This window comes from Oncorhynchus kisutch, linkage group LG4 (assembly GCF_002021735.2).
Source record: "Oncorhynchus kisutch isolate 150728-3 linkage group LG4, Okis_V2, whole genome shotgun sequence".
NCBI classification, from domain to species: Eukaryota; Metazoa; Chordata; class Actinopteri; order Salmoniformes; family Salmonidae; genus Oncorhynchus; species Oncorhynchus kisutch.
In genome coordinates, this window is record NC_034177.2 from 66,782,451 (window position 1) to 66,799,835 (window position 17,385).

Below are 17,385 nucleotides of genomic sequence, written 5' to 3' on the forward strand. Positions count from 1 at the left end.
TATGTTGCATTTATATTGTTGTTCAGTATAGTTCAGTGGATTCAGTGGAGCACAGCTAAGGCCATGCAGGGTCAGCTGAATATACAACATTTGCATGCTTAATGCTAAAGAATGAATGACATCAGAGTTCTCAATATCACTGAAACACTACACTTTATTGAAAGTCAGTTATAATACAAAACAATTCCTTAGAAATAACTTAGACTATATATTTAATTGAATTGCGATGGCATTTGCATCGCATTTGCAAAAACACTTTATGACAAATAGTTACACATCATACACATTTTTTGTTCATATTGAACTGTTTATTAATGATAAAACATAATGCAAGTCCTTTCTACTGAAAAACTGTATCTTTAATGTCACTAGACGTGTTAGTATCCTTCCTAATACATCTCCTCCAGAATCTAATCGAGCATCTGACGCAATTACGTAAGATTTTAGTTCTGGGTTTCTGAGATTACTCATTACACAAAAGATATACTTGGACCTTGAGCATTCTCTCCAAGAAAAACTCTTATCAGAGGAGTAGTCTATATTAAAGAAAGTTGTTAGATATTCACACCCTTTTAGAGTGTTATAATATGGTGTGTCTAAATAAAGTGTTATTAGTGTTAGGCTAATCAATTTAAATGAAGAGAAATTACATTGTGAGCAATCAATTATATAACTTGAGTAAATTAAGGGTTAATGACATTACATCCGAGCAGCTGTGGTCTCCATTTAAGAAAATCCTCAATTACAAAAAATGTGTCATTGGTATTACCAACATTACATTGTCTTCTGACAGGTGGGTCACTCCAACGCGATGCCCGTCCCTCAACCCAGTGCAGGCAGAATGGTTGCACTTTCTGACATAGATAATGGCATCATTGGTGTTACTACTCCTAGCGGTGGCAGAAGGTTATCGTCAAAATTACTTAAAGTCATTAATCGACCATATTCATTTATTTAGAATGGGAAGAAGTACCCAAATACATTTAAATAAAAACAACTAAACAAAAATGAAGTAAATGTCTTCCAAAATGCCATGCCCAAAAGGCACTGCAAATCAAGAATGACCCTGATGTGTTATTTAGAGACAGGGTCACTGTACCCTATGTCATAGCGGGATACCTCATTGGCCCATATTGGCAGCTATGAGCTTGGTATGTGGGTGTCACCTCCATCCAGGTCCTATGTTACTCATCGACCAATCAGACACCCTATCTTCAATTGGCAACATGGGATGGAGGGTACTGACAGTTTGTCAGTTTGTCCCCCAATATTGTTCTATGAGTTCCACTTTAAAGTCTTATCTCACACACACCTGCAGGGCTCTAACACCATCAAAGAGTGGAGTGGATTTAAATAGTCTGTCAGAACTAGGATATATGGGAGAGGTCAGGATGGAATGCCTGATTCCCTTCACCTGGACCAGGGTGTGATTTTTAGGGGTCAGGCGGTCTGGGAGAGGCAGGTTGGGACTGTAGTTAGTGGTGTTGAGGTGCTGTGGTGGGGTCCTTCTCTCCTCTCACACCTCCATTGGGCCCTGGGGCCTCTCTGCACCCTGTGGGGGGTCTGGCTGCAAACGGCAGATAGGTTTGTTGCACATAGGGCAGACACTGCGGATCTCCAGCCATTTTAACAGACACCTGCATGGGGGCAGAGCGAGGAAGGTTTTATAGCGAGGAAGGTATTATAGACACACAGAGAGAGAGAGAGAGCGAGAGAGAGAGAGAGAGAGAGAGAGAGAGAGAGAGAGAGAGAGAGAGAGAGAGAGAGAAAGAGAGAGAGACTGACAGAAAACAGAGGAAAATATTTACAATGTGCAGAGTGTGAGCATAGCCTTGCTATTGGGAGAGGCCGCCATCGGCAGACCTGGCTCTCAAGAGACGAAATGTGTGCCCAATGCCCACAAAATGTGGTGGAAACTGAGCTGCACCTTCTGACAAATATATGACGATATGAGACACACATATTTCCCTCAGATTTCTAGGATCCAAAAGATATTGATAAGCTCCATTATCTGTTAGGTAAAATACGTGTGCGATCATCGCAGCAATAAGTGTGACCTGTTGCGATCATTTTAGGGCAACCGATGGAGCACATATTTATCTGGTTATATTTATGTGGCTATTTATTTTCCCCTTGTCATTTGTACTTCTACTATTTGAAGATTGTAACAACACTGTAGACAGTTAATAATATAACAATTCAGGGAAGGTTAAACTGTACACACCACCCTGCATATTACTATATAGGCCATTGGCTACTAACATGTCAAACATATCCTGTGAGAGAAGTCATTAGAACAGGGCAGGGGTGTCAAACTCATTTTGCCCCGGAGGCCACATTCAGTCTTCAATGAGGCGGCACTGAAAATGTGTTATATTTCATCAGCGTCGAAATTTGAAAGAAATTGTTTTGAGATTTTTTTATGCTCATTTCGGCAATTGTTACACACTCAATTAATTTTTTTCAACTCAAACACACGCGGGCCAAATTGAACGGGCTTGCACATGTTTGACACCTCTGGACTAGGGAGAGGCAGATGGCTTGTGTTAGGGGTAAACAGGCTCATATCGTCAAATGACAAAGTCACACAGACAGTAAATGCCTGTCACCTTGACACTACACCTGGAGGGCTTTATTATGGTTTTCGTTTCGTTTTTTTTTTACATTACAATTTTAATGTTTCATTGCTTTTGATGTCTTCCTTCTGAGTATATCTTCAGTTGTTCACTTCACGCCATCAAAGCCAAGACTGTGGGAAGGGACTTACTTCTTGTGGAAGGCATGTGAGCAGGGACACACTCCAAGTTCGTCTCTGCTTTTGAACTGTTCTAAGCACACTGCACAGGTCTGCTGTAGGATGGGAAAGAGATCACGTCAACACTCCTTCAAAAAACAAACTCTCTCACTCCCCACCATAACCCTCTAAGGCCAGGGCCAATATTCTATCCCCCTGCTGAAGCAAAATGTTTTTATTTGTAAAGTGCATTGCTGGACCAATGAAGTCAACTTACTCCAAGAAGACTCAGTTTCTTTCCTGCTCCTTTCAAAACAACCTAGAAACAAAGATGCATATATGTGACAGAGGGAACTATTTTATACAATAAAAGAAAAACAAAAGAACAGCTTTATAAATGAACATAAATACGTCAACAACAACATCTGCCGATCCAAAGCTGCCAAGATGCAAAAGATCAAATGTACAACTTTTTTGAAGAGTTTTATTTAGTGTCTGTATGTCTGACACCACAAAAAAATCCAGACTGTATCACATCCGGCCGTGATTGGCAGTCCCATAGGGTGGCGCACAATTGGCCCAGCGTTGTCCGGGTTTGGCCGGGTTAGGCCGTCATTGTAAATAAGAATTTGTTCTTAACTGACTTGCCTAGTTAAATAAAGGTTCAATATAAAACCTTTTTACAAAAAATGTTTTTATTCAAAGATGAAATTACCTCATTATATCCGTATTGCTCCCTTGTGCCTTGTCGCCTTAACCTGAAACAGAATTATAAAAAGAGATTTTCAAATATTATTTTGGACATAATTGCATATTAGGTTGATCAGATGCATATCTGTATTCATAGTTGTGACATCCAAAGATTAGATTTCAATTGACGGATTTCCTTCTATAAACTGTAACTCAGTAAAATATTTGAAATTGTTGCATGTTGCTTTTATATTTTTCTTCAGTACATCTCATCTCTCTTTCATATCATGTCTCATCTTGCCCAATGTGTCAGCATGGAGACCAGTTTTCCAAATAGTAATCACATGAAGGTCAAATGCAAGTCATAATGTAGTCTACACAGCTGCAAAGCACTTGATCAGGAGCAAATTTCCGTATGTCTTTTTGGTTCTTTATCTGGACAACAAGAAAGTGTAGGAAACATTGCCTCAGATTTGGCCAAAAAAACACATTTAGCTCCAGGTTGAAACACAGTCTTAACAAAAAAGCCTGGCAGCTGATGATGTCATGAGGTTGTTCAACACCTAGCATTGATCACATTGCCGTTTAAAACCTATTGTACTACCTGATTGGGGCAGCAGGTAGCCTAGTGGTTAGAGCGTTGGACTAGTAACCGAAAGGTTGCAAAATTGAATCCCCGACCTGACAAGGTAAAATCGTTCTGCCCCTGAACAAGGCAGTTAACCCACTGTTCCTAGGCTGCCACTGAAAATAAGAATTTGTTATTAACTGACTTGCCTAGTTAAATAAAGGTAAAAAAAATAAAAAAAGAATTGTGTCAGCCTCAGGGTTGTACTTCCCAAAGAAGTTTTTTAACGTTGTGGTCTATAAAGAAAGCTACAGCTGACTATGGGTTCCTGAGAGTACCAAGCCCATAAGTCATTGACCTTGCTTAATGATATTGCCCCTACAGTTTTAGAAAAAAAGGTGTTATCTAGAACCTATATGGGTTCTCCGGCTGTCCACATAGGAGAACCCTTTGAAGAACCCTTGTTGGCTCCAGCTAGAACTATTTTGGTTCCAGGTAGAACTGTTTGGGTTCCCTGTAGAGCCCTTTCCACAGAGGGTCTACATGGAACCCAAATGGTTCTACCTGGAACCAAAAAGGTTTTTCACCTGGAAACAAAAAGGGTTCTCATCTGGGGACAACCGTAGAACCTTTATTGAACCCTTTTTTTCCAAGAATGTAGGTGAGCCTCACCTGAACATGTAGCAGCAGAAGATCAGGCTGAGCATGAAGATGAAGAGGCCGATGCCCAGGATGATGACGTACACGTTGAGGGGCAGGTTGTAGATGTCTTCCGATGTCATCTTGCCGTAAGGGTCTGAGATCTGCGATCTTAAACCGCACAGACATCCTGAGAGGAGGAAGACAGAGAGAGGAAGAAGACAGAGAGCCTTGAGTCTACTTGACCAAACTCTACAGGCCCTTCTGTCCTCACACACAAAAGACAAGAGTTCAGTGCGTGCGTCATTCTCAATAATGGATTCTGAAGCACATTTCAGTGACTTGTGTGTTTCATTTCAAATGTAGAGAGGAGGTTATGCATTTGAGGAATTAGTATGTTTTACATGTGGCATTTCAAAACATGAAGTGGTGTGTGTTTGTTGGTGTGTTCATCTACTAAGTGCACAGAGGATGTTTTACATCTGAAACAGACTGAATCAAATTAAATGTGGAATTTGGAATGTCTTATTAGCATAAATGTTTTGTATTATTTTATACTGTGCAGTAGGCTGCACATTGTCTATCTGGCCAGCACTGGACATGTGGTTAATCTCATTGCATGTGTGCTCCCAAGGCTGGCATGCATATTGCATACTGTTAGCCACTCAGCAGCTTCTTGTTTCAAATATCAATATAACACTACTTCCATTGTTGAACTTCATTGAGTTGCACAAACTTTACACAAAGTACTAAGTTACTTCAACTGAAAAGTGAGCTGTCAGTGGGAGTGGGGTGTGTGTTGGACCAGCTCCCCCATTAAGGCCTGTGTGTGTGTGATGTGTGTGTGTGTGTGTGTGTGTGTCCCATGTCTGAAGGCCACCCCAGAAGCCAGGCACTACATAATGACAACAAGAAAAACACTTTAGTAACATTCCTTGGAGGCTAATCTGTTACGAAACATTTCCATAACCAATGTCTCCAGCACAGAAATATTCCACAACCACATATTCTCTCAATTCATGGTCCTTTAAACACAAACTCAATCCCTAGAATTAAACATCTAAAAGCAATCACATAGGAATAACAACCTTCTTTTTGTTGGACTGGAATGTGTTACACATCCCACATACAGAAATACTACAGTTTATTATCAAATACAATAGAATTGACTATAGAATTCTGTAGTAAACTGTTGTATACTGTAGAATACTATACTCCACACTGTAATATCCCTCAATCATCTGTAGTACTTACTATATAATCTTGTAGTATACTGTATAATACTATACACTATAGTACACTATAGTATCCATAGATCATGTGTAGTACTTACTATATAATTTTATAGTATACTGTAGAATACTATAGTAAATACTACAGTCATGTCTGCAAAAGCACTAGTGCCAACAAAAACATGTTCAATTATAGTAATACTACAGTATTTGATTTGCATATACCCCTCCCAATCCCGGCCCCCATATCCCAATTTGTGCCACCCATTAGTAAGAAACCTACATGCCAGGTATAGACCATATATTGTGTTCCCAACAGGTTGTGGTACATTTGCTCTTTTAGTATTTGTCCAATAGGTTTCATCAAGGAGAAAGCCCCCGCTTCTATGTCAAATATAGTAAAACAGAAACACTACAGTATACTACGGTCATGTCCACGAAAACACTATAGTAAATACTACAGTCATGTCTGTAAAAACACTACAGTGCAGTAAAGTCCACCAAAACACTACAGTGAATACTATTGTGTATAAAGATAGCGACACTAATGTATTTATACCATATTATACTATAGTCTTTTTTTCATGTGGATTGTTCGTCGGCCTGGGGATGTGAGTGTGTGTATAGTTCATTCAGAAAGTATTCATACCTCTTGCCTTAATCTACATTTTGTTGTTACAGTCTGAAGTCAAAATGGATTAAATAGATATTTTTTTCCCCCCTTCAACACACAATACCCCATAATGAAAAAATAAAAACATGTTTTTAGACATTTTTGCTTGGGAACTTTGAAGAGAACCCTGGAGGCATGTATTGTGGGGTATGTATCTTGAATATTTCATTGCTGACAGGCAAAACAGTTTGGGAATATATCAACAAATACCAAAAGATCGTTTTTGGGTGGAGTTTTCCTGTAAGAGCAAGGCGTGCTGCTCTGTTTTGAGCCAGCTGCAGCTTTGCAGGTCTTTCTGTACTGCACTTGACCATATTACTGGACAGTAATCAAGATGGGCAAGACCAGAGCCTGAACAACTAGTACAGTTGATGTTAGTGTCAAAAACACATAACATATTTTTTATAACATACATACCCCTCCCCCATCTTCACAACAACTACAGTTGAAGTCGGAAGTTTACATACACCTCAGCCAAATACATTTAAACTCCGTTTTTCACAATCCCTGACATTTAATCCTAGTAAATATTCCCTGTCTTAGGTCAGTTAGGATCACCACTTTATTTTAAGAATGTGAAATGTCAGAATAATAGTAGAGAGAATGATTTATTTCAGCTTTCATTTCTTTCATCACATTCCCAGTGGGTCTGAGGTTTACATACACTCAATTAGTAATTGGTAGCATTGCCTTTAAATTGTTGAACTTGGGTCAAACGTTTCAGGTAGCCTTCCACAAGCTTCCCACAATAAGTTGGGTGAATTTTGGCCCATTCCTCCTGACAGAGCTGGTGTAACTGAGTCAGGTTTGTAGGCCTCCTTGCTCACAGACGCCTTTTCAGTTCTGCCCACAAATTTCTATAGGATTGAGGTCAGGGCTTTGTGATGGCCACTTCAATACCTTGACTTTGTTGTCCTTAAGCCATTTTGCCACAACTTTGGAAATATGCTTGGGGTCATTGTCCATTTGGAAGACCCATTTCTGACCTGTCAATATGTCTTGCCCATGATAATTGACCATCCAATGTTATACCTAGGAGTTTAGCTTCCTCAACTTGCTCAATAGTCACACCCTTTAATATACAACTCCAGTTGAGGTTCTGCTGACATGTAGAGTGTGGCATCATTTGTAAAAATAGAGAAGAGTAAATGGCCCAAGGAAACTTCCCTGAAGGACACCTCACTGTACATATCTGATGTTAGAGAAGCTTCCATTGAAGAACACTCTCTGGGTTCGATTGGATAAATAACTCTCCAACCATGTGATGGCAGGTGATGTAGATCCGCTTTTCGTTTTGATGCACCTCAATGCTGGGACAATCTGCAGATCTTGTTGAAATTAAATGTTTTGTAGCCGCGCAGGCAGTTTAGGGTAGAAATAGAAGACCTGATAGCTGAGAGATGTAGATGTTATCGAGGATTGTATCTGAGATTTTTGTGTATTTTTGTGTATTTTAACTGTTGCTTGTATTCTATAAAATGTGTCAATTGTAAAATGCAGGTCACTCTTGTAAAGGAGACCTTGGTCTCAATGGGACTTCCTGTTAGCAAGTGAGTTTTTTCAATGACAGTTTATGATCAACAACATCAAAGGTTGCACTGAAATCTAACAATACTGCTCCAACTATCATCTTATTATCAATTTCTTTTAACCAATCATCAATCATCTAAGTTAGTGCAGTACAAGTTGAGAATAGGCAGCACACTGATTGTGTGGCTGTTAGCACCAGCAAAGGGTGCTTTACTATTTTTAGACAAAGGAATTAATTTAGCTTCCTTCCATGCCTGTGGACAGACACACTCATTTTAGGCTTTGGTTAAAGACATAGCAAATATGCGTGGCAATATAGTCTGCTAGCATTCTCAATAGTTTCCCATCTAGGTTGTCTATACCTGGTGGCTTATCATTATTGATGGATAACAATGGTTTTTCCACCTCTCCCACAATAACTTGAACAAATTCAAATCAGCATTCCTTCTATTTCATTATTAGATCGTAATATGATAGTTCACTATTCAATGTTGTCATTTGACTTCTAAGTTTTTCCACTTTACTAGTGAAATAAGCATCGAAATGATTGGCAAAAACGAAAGGTTTTGTTATAAATGACCCATCAACTTCAATGAACGATGGAGATTAATTGGGTTTTCTGCCCATGATATCATTTAAGGTACTCCAAAGTTTTTTTACATTGTGTTTTATGTCATTTATCTTTGCTTGGTAATATAATTTCTTCTTTTTTTTGTTAAGTTTAGTCACAACTTTTCTCAATTTACAGTATGTCAACCAATCAACTGAGCAGTCTGACTTGTTTGCCACCTCCTTTGCATAATTTATTTGAACCATAAAATGCTTCAATTCATCATCAGTCCAGGGGGTTCTAACAGTTCTCACAGTTAATTTCTTTACAGGTGGATGCTGGTCAACACTTGGCATGAATCATTTTACTGTGTGTGTGTGTGTGTGTGTGTGTGTGTGTGTGTGTGTGTGTGTGTGTGTGTGTGTGTGTGTGTGTGTGTGTGTGTGTGTGTGTGTGTGTGTGTGTGTGTGTGTGTGTGTGTGTGTGTGTGTGTGTGTGTGTGTGTGTGTGTGTGTGTGTGTGTGTGTGAGAGCTGGATGTCACAAGAATGGCCCACAGGCCTAGAGTGTGTGTCACCTGGGAGGACCACAATGGAAAAACCCTCTACTCAGACGTTTAGGCGTGCGTGCATGCGTGTGTGTATGTGTGTGTGTGTATGTGTGTGTGTGTGCGTGCTCTGAGGGGAGATGGGGAATTGGGTTCTTTCAGTCCATGCAGCCATTTTAGACCGTCATCAGCAGAACTATCTAGGGAGAGAATGTTGAGCAACCCTAAGGTCTAATACCACCCATAGTCCCACAATGAGTAGAGTACTTTCTGGGTCAAAGGTCCCTCTTTGCCTGTGTGAAGGTCAGGCCAGAAGGGCCATTCCACCGGCTCTGTCTCTGAGGGGGTGGAGTGCTGGGTTTGGGTGAGAGGGGTGGGGGGCATCTGTAATCTTAGGAGGATGTTAGTAAATCATTGATAGTCAAGCTCTAAGAGGTAGGCCACTCTGTGAACACATGATGTCTGGGAGAGTGTTTAGGGCTCAGCGTTAAAAAGAAAGGCACACAAAACAGGCAGGACCATAAGAGTCGTATCCACTCACATGCAAACCAATTGTAACGTGACAATACATTGTTACACCACAAACACAAAGGTCATTGTTACGCGACGAAACATTGGAAGGACATACTCACCGTTACACCACCGGACCGGGTGCATGAAAACAGCTTCCAGATGGCCAGAGACCCAGGGTATCAGTGGATTGGGGTGAAAACGTCTGAAGTCAATCACGACCACTAGGGTCACTGTGTCTGCGGTCACAACCAGTCCTAGGTCTTTGTTTGTTGGGGTGCAGACAGATTGAGGAGATTGTCCCCAGATAAGTCACTGTCTTCCAGACAATGACGTGAGTCCAGACTCTCCTGTCCCCAATGAAAAGGACTGATTACTCCTTCCTTGTTGTGTTTGTAGGCTGAGTCAATCCCTTTGGGAAAAACCTCTCAGAAAATCGCTTGTGGATGATGGTCTGTTTTCCAGTAAAACATTACAAAAACAAGTCACTCATTGTTGAAATCAACTCTTCTTTGTGATGATTTAGGTAAGCATGATGTGAATAATCAAGCAACAATGTCATCAGGAATTGATAGGTACTTTTTTCAATCAAAAATCAAGCTCAAAACAAATGTGAAAAGGTATTGTGGAATCAAATACAGCCGTGTTGCAATGGCTCCACTCTTCAAATAAACAAAAAGATATCCGGATCATAGCGTTGTTTATACTAGGATATAAACGTCCAAACCTGGCAGGTTAAAGACACATCAAAGTCATTGTTAATAGTCCAAAAGGAGAGAAACATTGTCACAAGGCTTACCCCTACCTCCCCTGCTCCTCTGAGGTCCTCTGTTTTACTCTCCTTCTCTCTCTTTCTCTCTGCCTCCTCCTTCGTCTCGACATAGATTTCCTCTCTTGCTGTTAAAACCTGCCTCTGCCAATTATAGGAAACAAAGGAAAGACGCGAATGGCTCCCTGCAGTGCCCAGTGTTCCTGTGAAAGCAGCTCCTCATGCCCGCACTGGTGTTGTGCTCTCTGCTCTGTCAGCCCCAGCCATCTGCTCCCCCCCCCCCTTCAAAACAGACAAAGAGGAGGTGAAAAAAAGAGAGAGAAAAAATTAGCCTAACACTGCTAAGTTTAACCCAGGCAGCACCTCTCCTCTGGTCCCAGTCTCTCTTTTTCTCTCTTGGCTCTCAGTCCTGCTTCCTCATAATGGAGCAAGTGAGCACGCCTCCTCAGCTCAGTTTGTAAACATATCCCTGCTCATGTGATTCGCTGTCTGCATCACAGCTCTACTTTCACCCGCCCCCTCCTTTCTCTCTGCCTTGCTCACTTTCCCTCTCCTTTTACTTCCCTCCCTCCCCTGCCCTCTTTCCAGCTATAAGCTATTACTAGGCGACAACAGAGCAGGAGCCATATAGGCAGATAGGCAGAAAGGCAAGCAGGCAGACAGCAGGCAGACAGATGGGTTGAGTTCCTGGTCGACTACATTGCAGACGCCATGCCAGAGCTTACAACGCATGGGTACATATTCAACATATCAGCTAACCACATCATTTGATATAGCAATCTGATGCTTGACTGCACAGTCAATGACGTGGCAGTGGTGGCACGCAACTATTGGTTGATGCAGGAACTCGACCATGGTAACATAGACAGACATGAGGACAAACAGGCAAACAGATAGGTACACATGAACGGCTTCTAGACCAGGGATGGGCCGGGGGTGGGGAGGGCATATGGGTACTCAGCCCCGCGAGCAACTGAGGCCTCTCATGATGAGTTCAGATAACTGTCCTATACAGATAAGCAGACAATCAGATGGGTTTGACAGTCGGACAATCAGGCAGCCAGTGAATCTGATAGTCAGAGAGACAAGCAGATAAACACACACACACACAGAGAGAGAGACAGAGACAGAGACAGACAGATTTAGCGACTATCTTAGAGATACCCAGGACGACAGGCATAATAGGTCGTTTTTATGGAAAATTACGAAGAAAAAAGCAACAGAACTGAATCCTGACAGAGAAAACGGTGCTCTGTCTACGAGCTGATGTTTGGAAGTGCAGGATGTTACAGTAACAGGCCATCTAGTCTGAGAGCTTGTCTCTTATTGAGAGGGAGTTTAAAACACCTCTATAAAATGTTCTGTTAAACATGGACCCGGAAATAGGGCGGCAGCGTAGCCTAGTGGTTAGAGCGTTGGACTAGTAACCGGAAGGTTACAAGTTCAAATCCCCAAGCTGACAAGGTACAAATCTGTCGTTCTGCCCCTGAACAGGCAGTTAACAAAAGGTTCCTAGGCCGTCATTGAAAATAATAATTTGTTCTTAACTGACTTGCCTAGTTAAATAAAGATAAAATAAAAAACTAGACACAATAAGCATATGAACACAAACTCAGAAAAAATACTTTGGACTATTGTCCTTTATCAACCATTACAACCATTTGAAAACTGGAAGAGAGCAGAAGTAAATGGGTACAATGACAGTGTAACGTTGGGAACATTAGTTCAATCCATATTTGAGTCCATTCCAATTTACTTCCAATAGTTATCAGGTGCCATCAATAGCCGAAGGGTGTAATAAATACAAATGTGGGATAATACAAGTAAAATATTATAATCTACCTAGGTCAGTGTTCTTTAACCCTGGTCCTGGGGACACATCAGGAGGACATGCTTTTGCTCCAGCCCTGTGCGTACACACCTGATTCTTTCAACTAATCAAGGACTTGACTATTAAGTTAATTAGTTGAATGTGTCAGTGCTGGGCTGGAACAAAAGCCTGCACTCCCAGGATTCCCAGGGTTCCCAGGATCATGGCTGAAGAACACTGGGGTGTCCAGTGCCAGTCAGCTCAGAGTGTCCATCTCTTTCTCCATGGCGTCTATGTTGTTCTCCACACTGTACTGGGCCCACTTGTTGAGGCGGCTATAGAGGGGCAATCCCTTTTTCTCTCTGTACAAGCAGATCCCAGTGATCCGGTTCCACTCTGTACTAGAGATGGGGCTGGCATTCTGGTGCTCCTCCAGCTGCTGTTTCTCCTCTTTCTCCAGGGCCACGAAGCCAAAGTAGCTCTTAACACTCTCAACAGCCAGGATACGGGAGTGCACGTCGGCCGTGCGCTGGAAGAGGTCGTGCTCGTTGGAGCGGAACTGGGACCAGTACGCCTCCTGTTGGTAGCCCAGGGGAGAGCAGCAGCGCTTCATGCACAGCAGGAGGAACAGAACCACTGCCATCCCCGCCACCATCAGCCACCCTAGCAGCTGAAAGGAACAACACCATGACAAAACCCCACAGGAAGAGAAGCCGAACAGCCAAGAAACGAATTCAGGAAACACAAGGGCAGTGATAAGCCATTTAATGTAATGACACTGTGATAAATAATTTGCATTTGTACTTCCTCTTTCCACCAGCTATAATGCCACAAACATAGTGTTATCAAACACACAGGAAAAGAAAATGGAATAGTGGATTTAGATCAAATTAAATACCTGAGACTCGTACTTCAGCCGGCGTTCAATCTCCGCCCAAAAACCCTGCATCTCCTGTGGGACCGTGGACTTACAGGGAAACCTGGCCATGACCTCTAACCCCTGTCCAGAGGGAAAACCTTCCAAGGTTGAAGGGTCCACAAACTCACTGAGGGCACAGACATAGGCCTCCCCACGTAACAGTGAGATGACAGCCCACGTCACTGGAGCCACGGCCGCTCTGCCAATGATAGTGCCCAGGACGGCGAAGGCAGCCGCCCCCGATAGTTTCCGGCACCTCCTGAGGCGGCACTCAGACACCAGATCCCAGGTACTCTTATTCAGCATGATGCCAACGAGGTAGAATGCCAGGGCGGGCACCCCGATGGCTGCCAGGCCATAGAGATAGTTCCGCCCGGAGGAACACGGGCAGTCGAAGGCAAATATGTTGTACATGGTCTGACTGGCCACCGTGCCCAGGGCTATCAGGCCATTGAAGATCATTACGTCCTTGCTCTTGAAGAAGAGCGAGACAAACTTGAAGTTCTCTGTGATGAGAGCAGCCATTTTGAAATGTTTGGTGTGTTGTCTGACACTGGAGAGCAATGGAGGGTTTTCCTATTTTGGAGCTTGCACACTGGGGAGTCACGCTATAGAAAGTGAGGGAGATACATGAGATCTTGGTAATCTGAGCTGCCCAGTAAGATAATATGGTGTTAAGAGCATTCTCTGCACTGGTAATTGAGGCTGCAACAACTGGGAATGCCTACTTCATTGACTAATGGATTTCATTTTATCGAAGAACATACAATTATGTTTATACATGTATTTCCTGGTAAACTGACACAGATCAACTTCATAACTTTAGCATTGGTTCATACTAGCACATTCTGTGTGGAGCTAAAGCCTTAAAAGAAGCCATGTGATTCCACAGGAAAAGAACAGAGAAGAAAATCTGGAATCAATGAAGTCATGCAAACTTACATTCTATAGCCGGGAGATAGGATATTTGAGGTACATTCTTTGTGTAGAACGGTTGAAAAACAAAATCTGTGAGTAAAAGCAAAAATGGGGTATATGATTTCCTAAAGTACCAAAGAGTGCATGCTGGTAGGTTCGGGGGGGAGAAACATTCCTCTTCGTGTGTGTTGTCTGGGGTCTGGGCATGTTCAGTGACTCATCGTCGGGAACTGCCCTCCGGTTTCCTCTTTCTTTTTGAACTGAAAACACATGTTGAATGATCACAGAGCAACATGGTGGCTGCAAGCTGACTACTATCTCAGAGCAACTGACTACATCTAAGAAACTACACATAAAATATAAACAATATTCAATTGCACTTCATTGTATGGTAATTACACAGTAGTAACCAATGAATTACTTTGGGATTCATTAAATCTATCACCATTTAGTACCAGGTACCTTTTGAAGAATAACTAGCATAATGTAAAGTGTTGAATAACTCAGTCCATCTCTAATTTGCATCTGTCTGATATCCATGGAGTTGAGCAGTATGTAAAATGAACTATGCAGAACAAGTCAGTCTAAATCCCAGCACAATCCAATACCCCCAGGCACATAGTTTCTAGGTACACTCTATATTATGCAGCCCATGGAAAACAGTAATAAGCGAATAAGTACTATTTACACAATCACACACACATCTAAACGTCTGAGTAGAGGGTTTTTCCATTGTCGTCCTCCCAGGTGACACACACTCTAGGCCTGTAGGCCATTCTAGTGACATCCAGCTCAGGTTTACACTGGAACCATGTTTGAAGCAGCTGATCCATCTGTTCCTGCTGGGTAATCCCATGGAGTCTCTCCTCCTCCTTTTCCACCATATCTTCTTTCCTCCTGTACCTGACTTCGGGTGAGAGAGGCAGTCCTCGCACTGCGTCTTCCCGCATGCCCTCGAAATACTGCACCACGCACTTGCGGGCAAAACCGCAGCACGCACGTCTAGTCGAAGGGCTTCTGCTCGATGTCCAGGTAGTTGCTCCAGTAGCGTGCCCGAAGGTTGGTGGCATGGTCATTGAAGCAGGACTTGATGAGACGGCCCAGTGCACCCAAAATAATGAAGAAGAGGAAGATAGACCATCCAATCGCCTGTCAGGGAAGTATAGTATAAAGCGTTAGCATTCGGGAAATAGAGAATGGAGGACATTAGTCATCAGGACGATTGTTTTGGACACCCCTGCATTAGGAGTAGGATTTGAGTGTACAAGTGACAAACAAAACCCTACCTACCTGAACAGTGCAACCACATTTTTGCCGATTTGAATATTAAACCCATCAACTCAAATACGCAAAGTAAAGACATGAGTTTCAGGGTTACTTAAAAATGGGAGTACACTCACTTGGGAGTAGCAGCGCACGTAGCGTGAAACAGCTTTACGGAATGTGATATTCCTGAAGACCAAGTCCTCCTCGCAAGACACCTTGGCCATGAGCTAGACCAGGTCCAGGCCAGTGTTGTCGGGCATGCCTGTGGAAAAATAGAGTACAACTAAGTTAAAGTTAGTGTTTGAGTCCAAGTTAGAATGTTACAAGACTAGACTAGACAAGACTAGTTTTACTCTGGGTGAGGGCTTGGGTCAAAGTCAGAGTTGGAGATACAGTCTGCTATTAGTTAAGGTTATACTGTCATTAAAAGGTGTTGTGGTTATATTTACCAGAGAACGGCTTGGGGTCTACACTCATGCCAAAAGCACAGATGAAGATCTTCCCATCCAGCAGAGTGACCAGAATCCACACCATTGGCGCCAGTAGAGCCCTATGCATCATGGCAGAGAACATGTACTTGGAGAGGGTTATAATATCCCAATAATTACAGGAAGTAGTTGTAGTTGTTGGACTAAAAGCTGTGATGATAGTGGTAATGGTGGTAGTAAACACAGGAACATGAGGTGGTTTGACAGCAGCACTTGAAAACTCACTTGACAATGGCATGATCTTTGCTTCTCTTCCCAATGGGTCTCAACCATTCTTCCATCATGATTCCCGTGTGTCGATTGACCAAGATTCCCAGGAAGAAGAATATTAAAGGTGGGACAAACATCACCCCCAGTGCGTAGAGTTTGTTATATTGTGGAATACAGGGGCAGTTGAAGTCAAAGCTGGTTTAGAGGTTCACACTGATTAGGGCCAGTACGATGCAGATCAGGGCCAGTACGATGCAGATCAGGGCCAGTATGATGCAGATCAGGGCCAGTACGATGCAGATCAGGGCCAGTACGATGCAGATCAGGGCCAGTACGATGCAGATCAGGGCCAGTACGATGCAGATCAGGGCCAGTACGATGCAGGGTTGGACTGAAAATACTGCAGAACTAACTTCAGACATTCCATGGTTTAGTTAGACCGAAGTCTTATGGAACACGTATGACAATGATCCAGTAAAGTTACTGTACAAAAGTAACTGTAACTACCTTATTTTAAAAACAAGTAGGAAAGATTTGCCCTACCACAAAATAGTCCTTACTAAAGAATCAACTGAATTCCAGTGTTGAATCAAAATGTTACTGCCGTACTAGTATTCTTTGGTGCTTTTTTTAGAGGTAGTCTTACAAGTCCGAGCAGAGAAGTTGAAAATGCTCCAGCCAGGTTAGTGTCCTCTGTGACCACACCCCAGTAATGTGTGTGCAAGGCTGAGCACCCTGACACCAGAGGCTTTAGGAGAGAATGGAGGGTGTGCTCACTAGCTCCTACTGAGCAGGTGCAAGCGAATTCAACACGGTTTAACAATTACTGACCTTTGAATGACAGAATGTGCCTTTAATGACTGCTGTACTCATCAGATCCAGTATTTTCCAGTGGTGTAAAGTACTTAAGTAAAAATACTTTAAAGTAGTACTTAAGTCATATCTGTACTTTACTATTTATATTTGACAAAGTTCACTACAATCCTAATGAAAATAATGTACTTTTTATTCATGCACTTATCCCTGGTCTGATCTTGCGGCCTCATTAAAAACAAATGCTTCGTTTGTAAAGATGTCTGAGTGTTGGAGTACCACTGGCTATCCGTACATTAAAATAAGAAAATGGTGCCATCTGGTTAGGCTAATATAAGGAATTTGAAGTGTATATCTTGACTTTTGATACTTAAGTATATTTAAAACCAAATAATTGTATTATTAAAGTAGTATTTCACTGGATGACTCACTTTTACTTGAGTCATTTTCAATTTTCAAAGGTGTTTACTTTTACTCAAGTATGACAAAGGAGTACTTTTTCCATCACTGGTCTTTGCTA

General features: G+C 42.1%; 2 protein-coding genes and 1 non-coding gene across 3 annotated transcripts; 1 reads left to right on the plus strand and 2 right to left on the minus strand.

The window, feature by feature from the left end:
* Positions 1-134: 134 nt before the first annotated feature.
* LOC109889885 (RING finger protein 122) lies at positions 135-11,089 on the minus strand. Its single transcript, XM_020481667.2, has 6 exons — positions 9,795-11,089; positions 4,665-4,821; positions 3,450-3,492; positions 3,012-3,053; positions 2,768-2,850; positions 135-1,637 (listed from the first exon to the last, which is right to left on the minus strand). Exons 1-6 carry the CDS (start codon positions 9,817-9,819, stop codon positions 1,517-1,519), a joined length of 471 nt encoding a protein of 156 aa, XP_020337256.1. The 5' UTR covers positions 9,820-11,089; the 3' UTR covers positions 135-1,516.
* Positions 6,187-6,243, plus strand: LOC116374052 (U7 small nuclear RNA). Its single transcript, XR_004209881.1, has one exon. It is a non-coding gene; the product is annotated as a U7 small nuclear RNA (small nuclear RNA).
* Positions 11,090-12,053: 964 nt separating the features above from the next.
* On the minus strand, positions 12,054-14,710 carry calhm2.1 (calcium homeostasis modulator family member 2, tandem duplicate 1). The gene is made up of 3 exons (XM_020481666.2): positions 14,113-14,710; positions 13,150-13,778; positions 12,054-12,921 (listed from the first exon to the last, which is right to left on the minus strand). Exons 2-3 carry the CDS (start codon positions 13,693-13,695, stop codon positions 12,508-12,510), a joined length of 960 nt encoding a protein of 319 aa, XP_020337255.1. The 5' UTR covers positions 13,696-13,778; positions 14,113-14,710; the 3' UTR covers positions 12,054-12,507.
* Between the last annotated feature and the right edge of the window lie 2,675 nt (positions 14,711-17,385).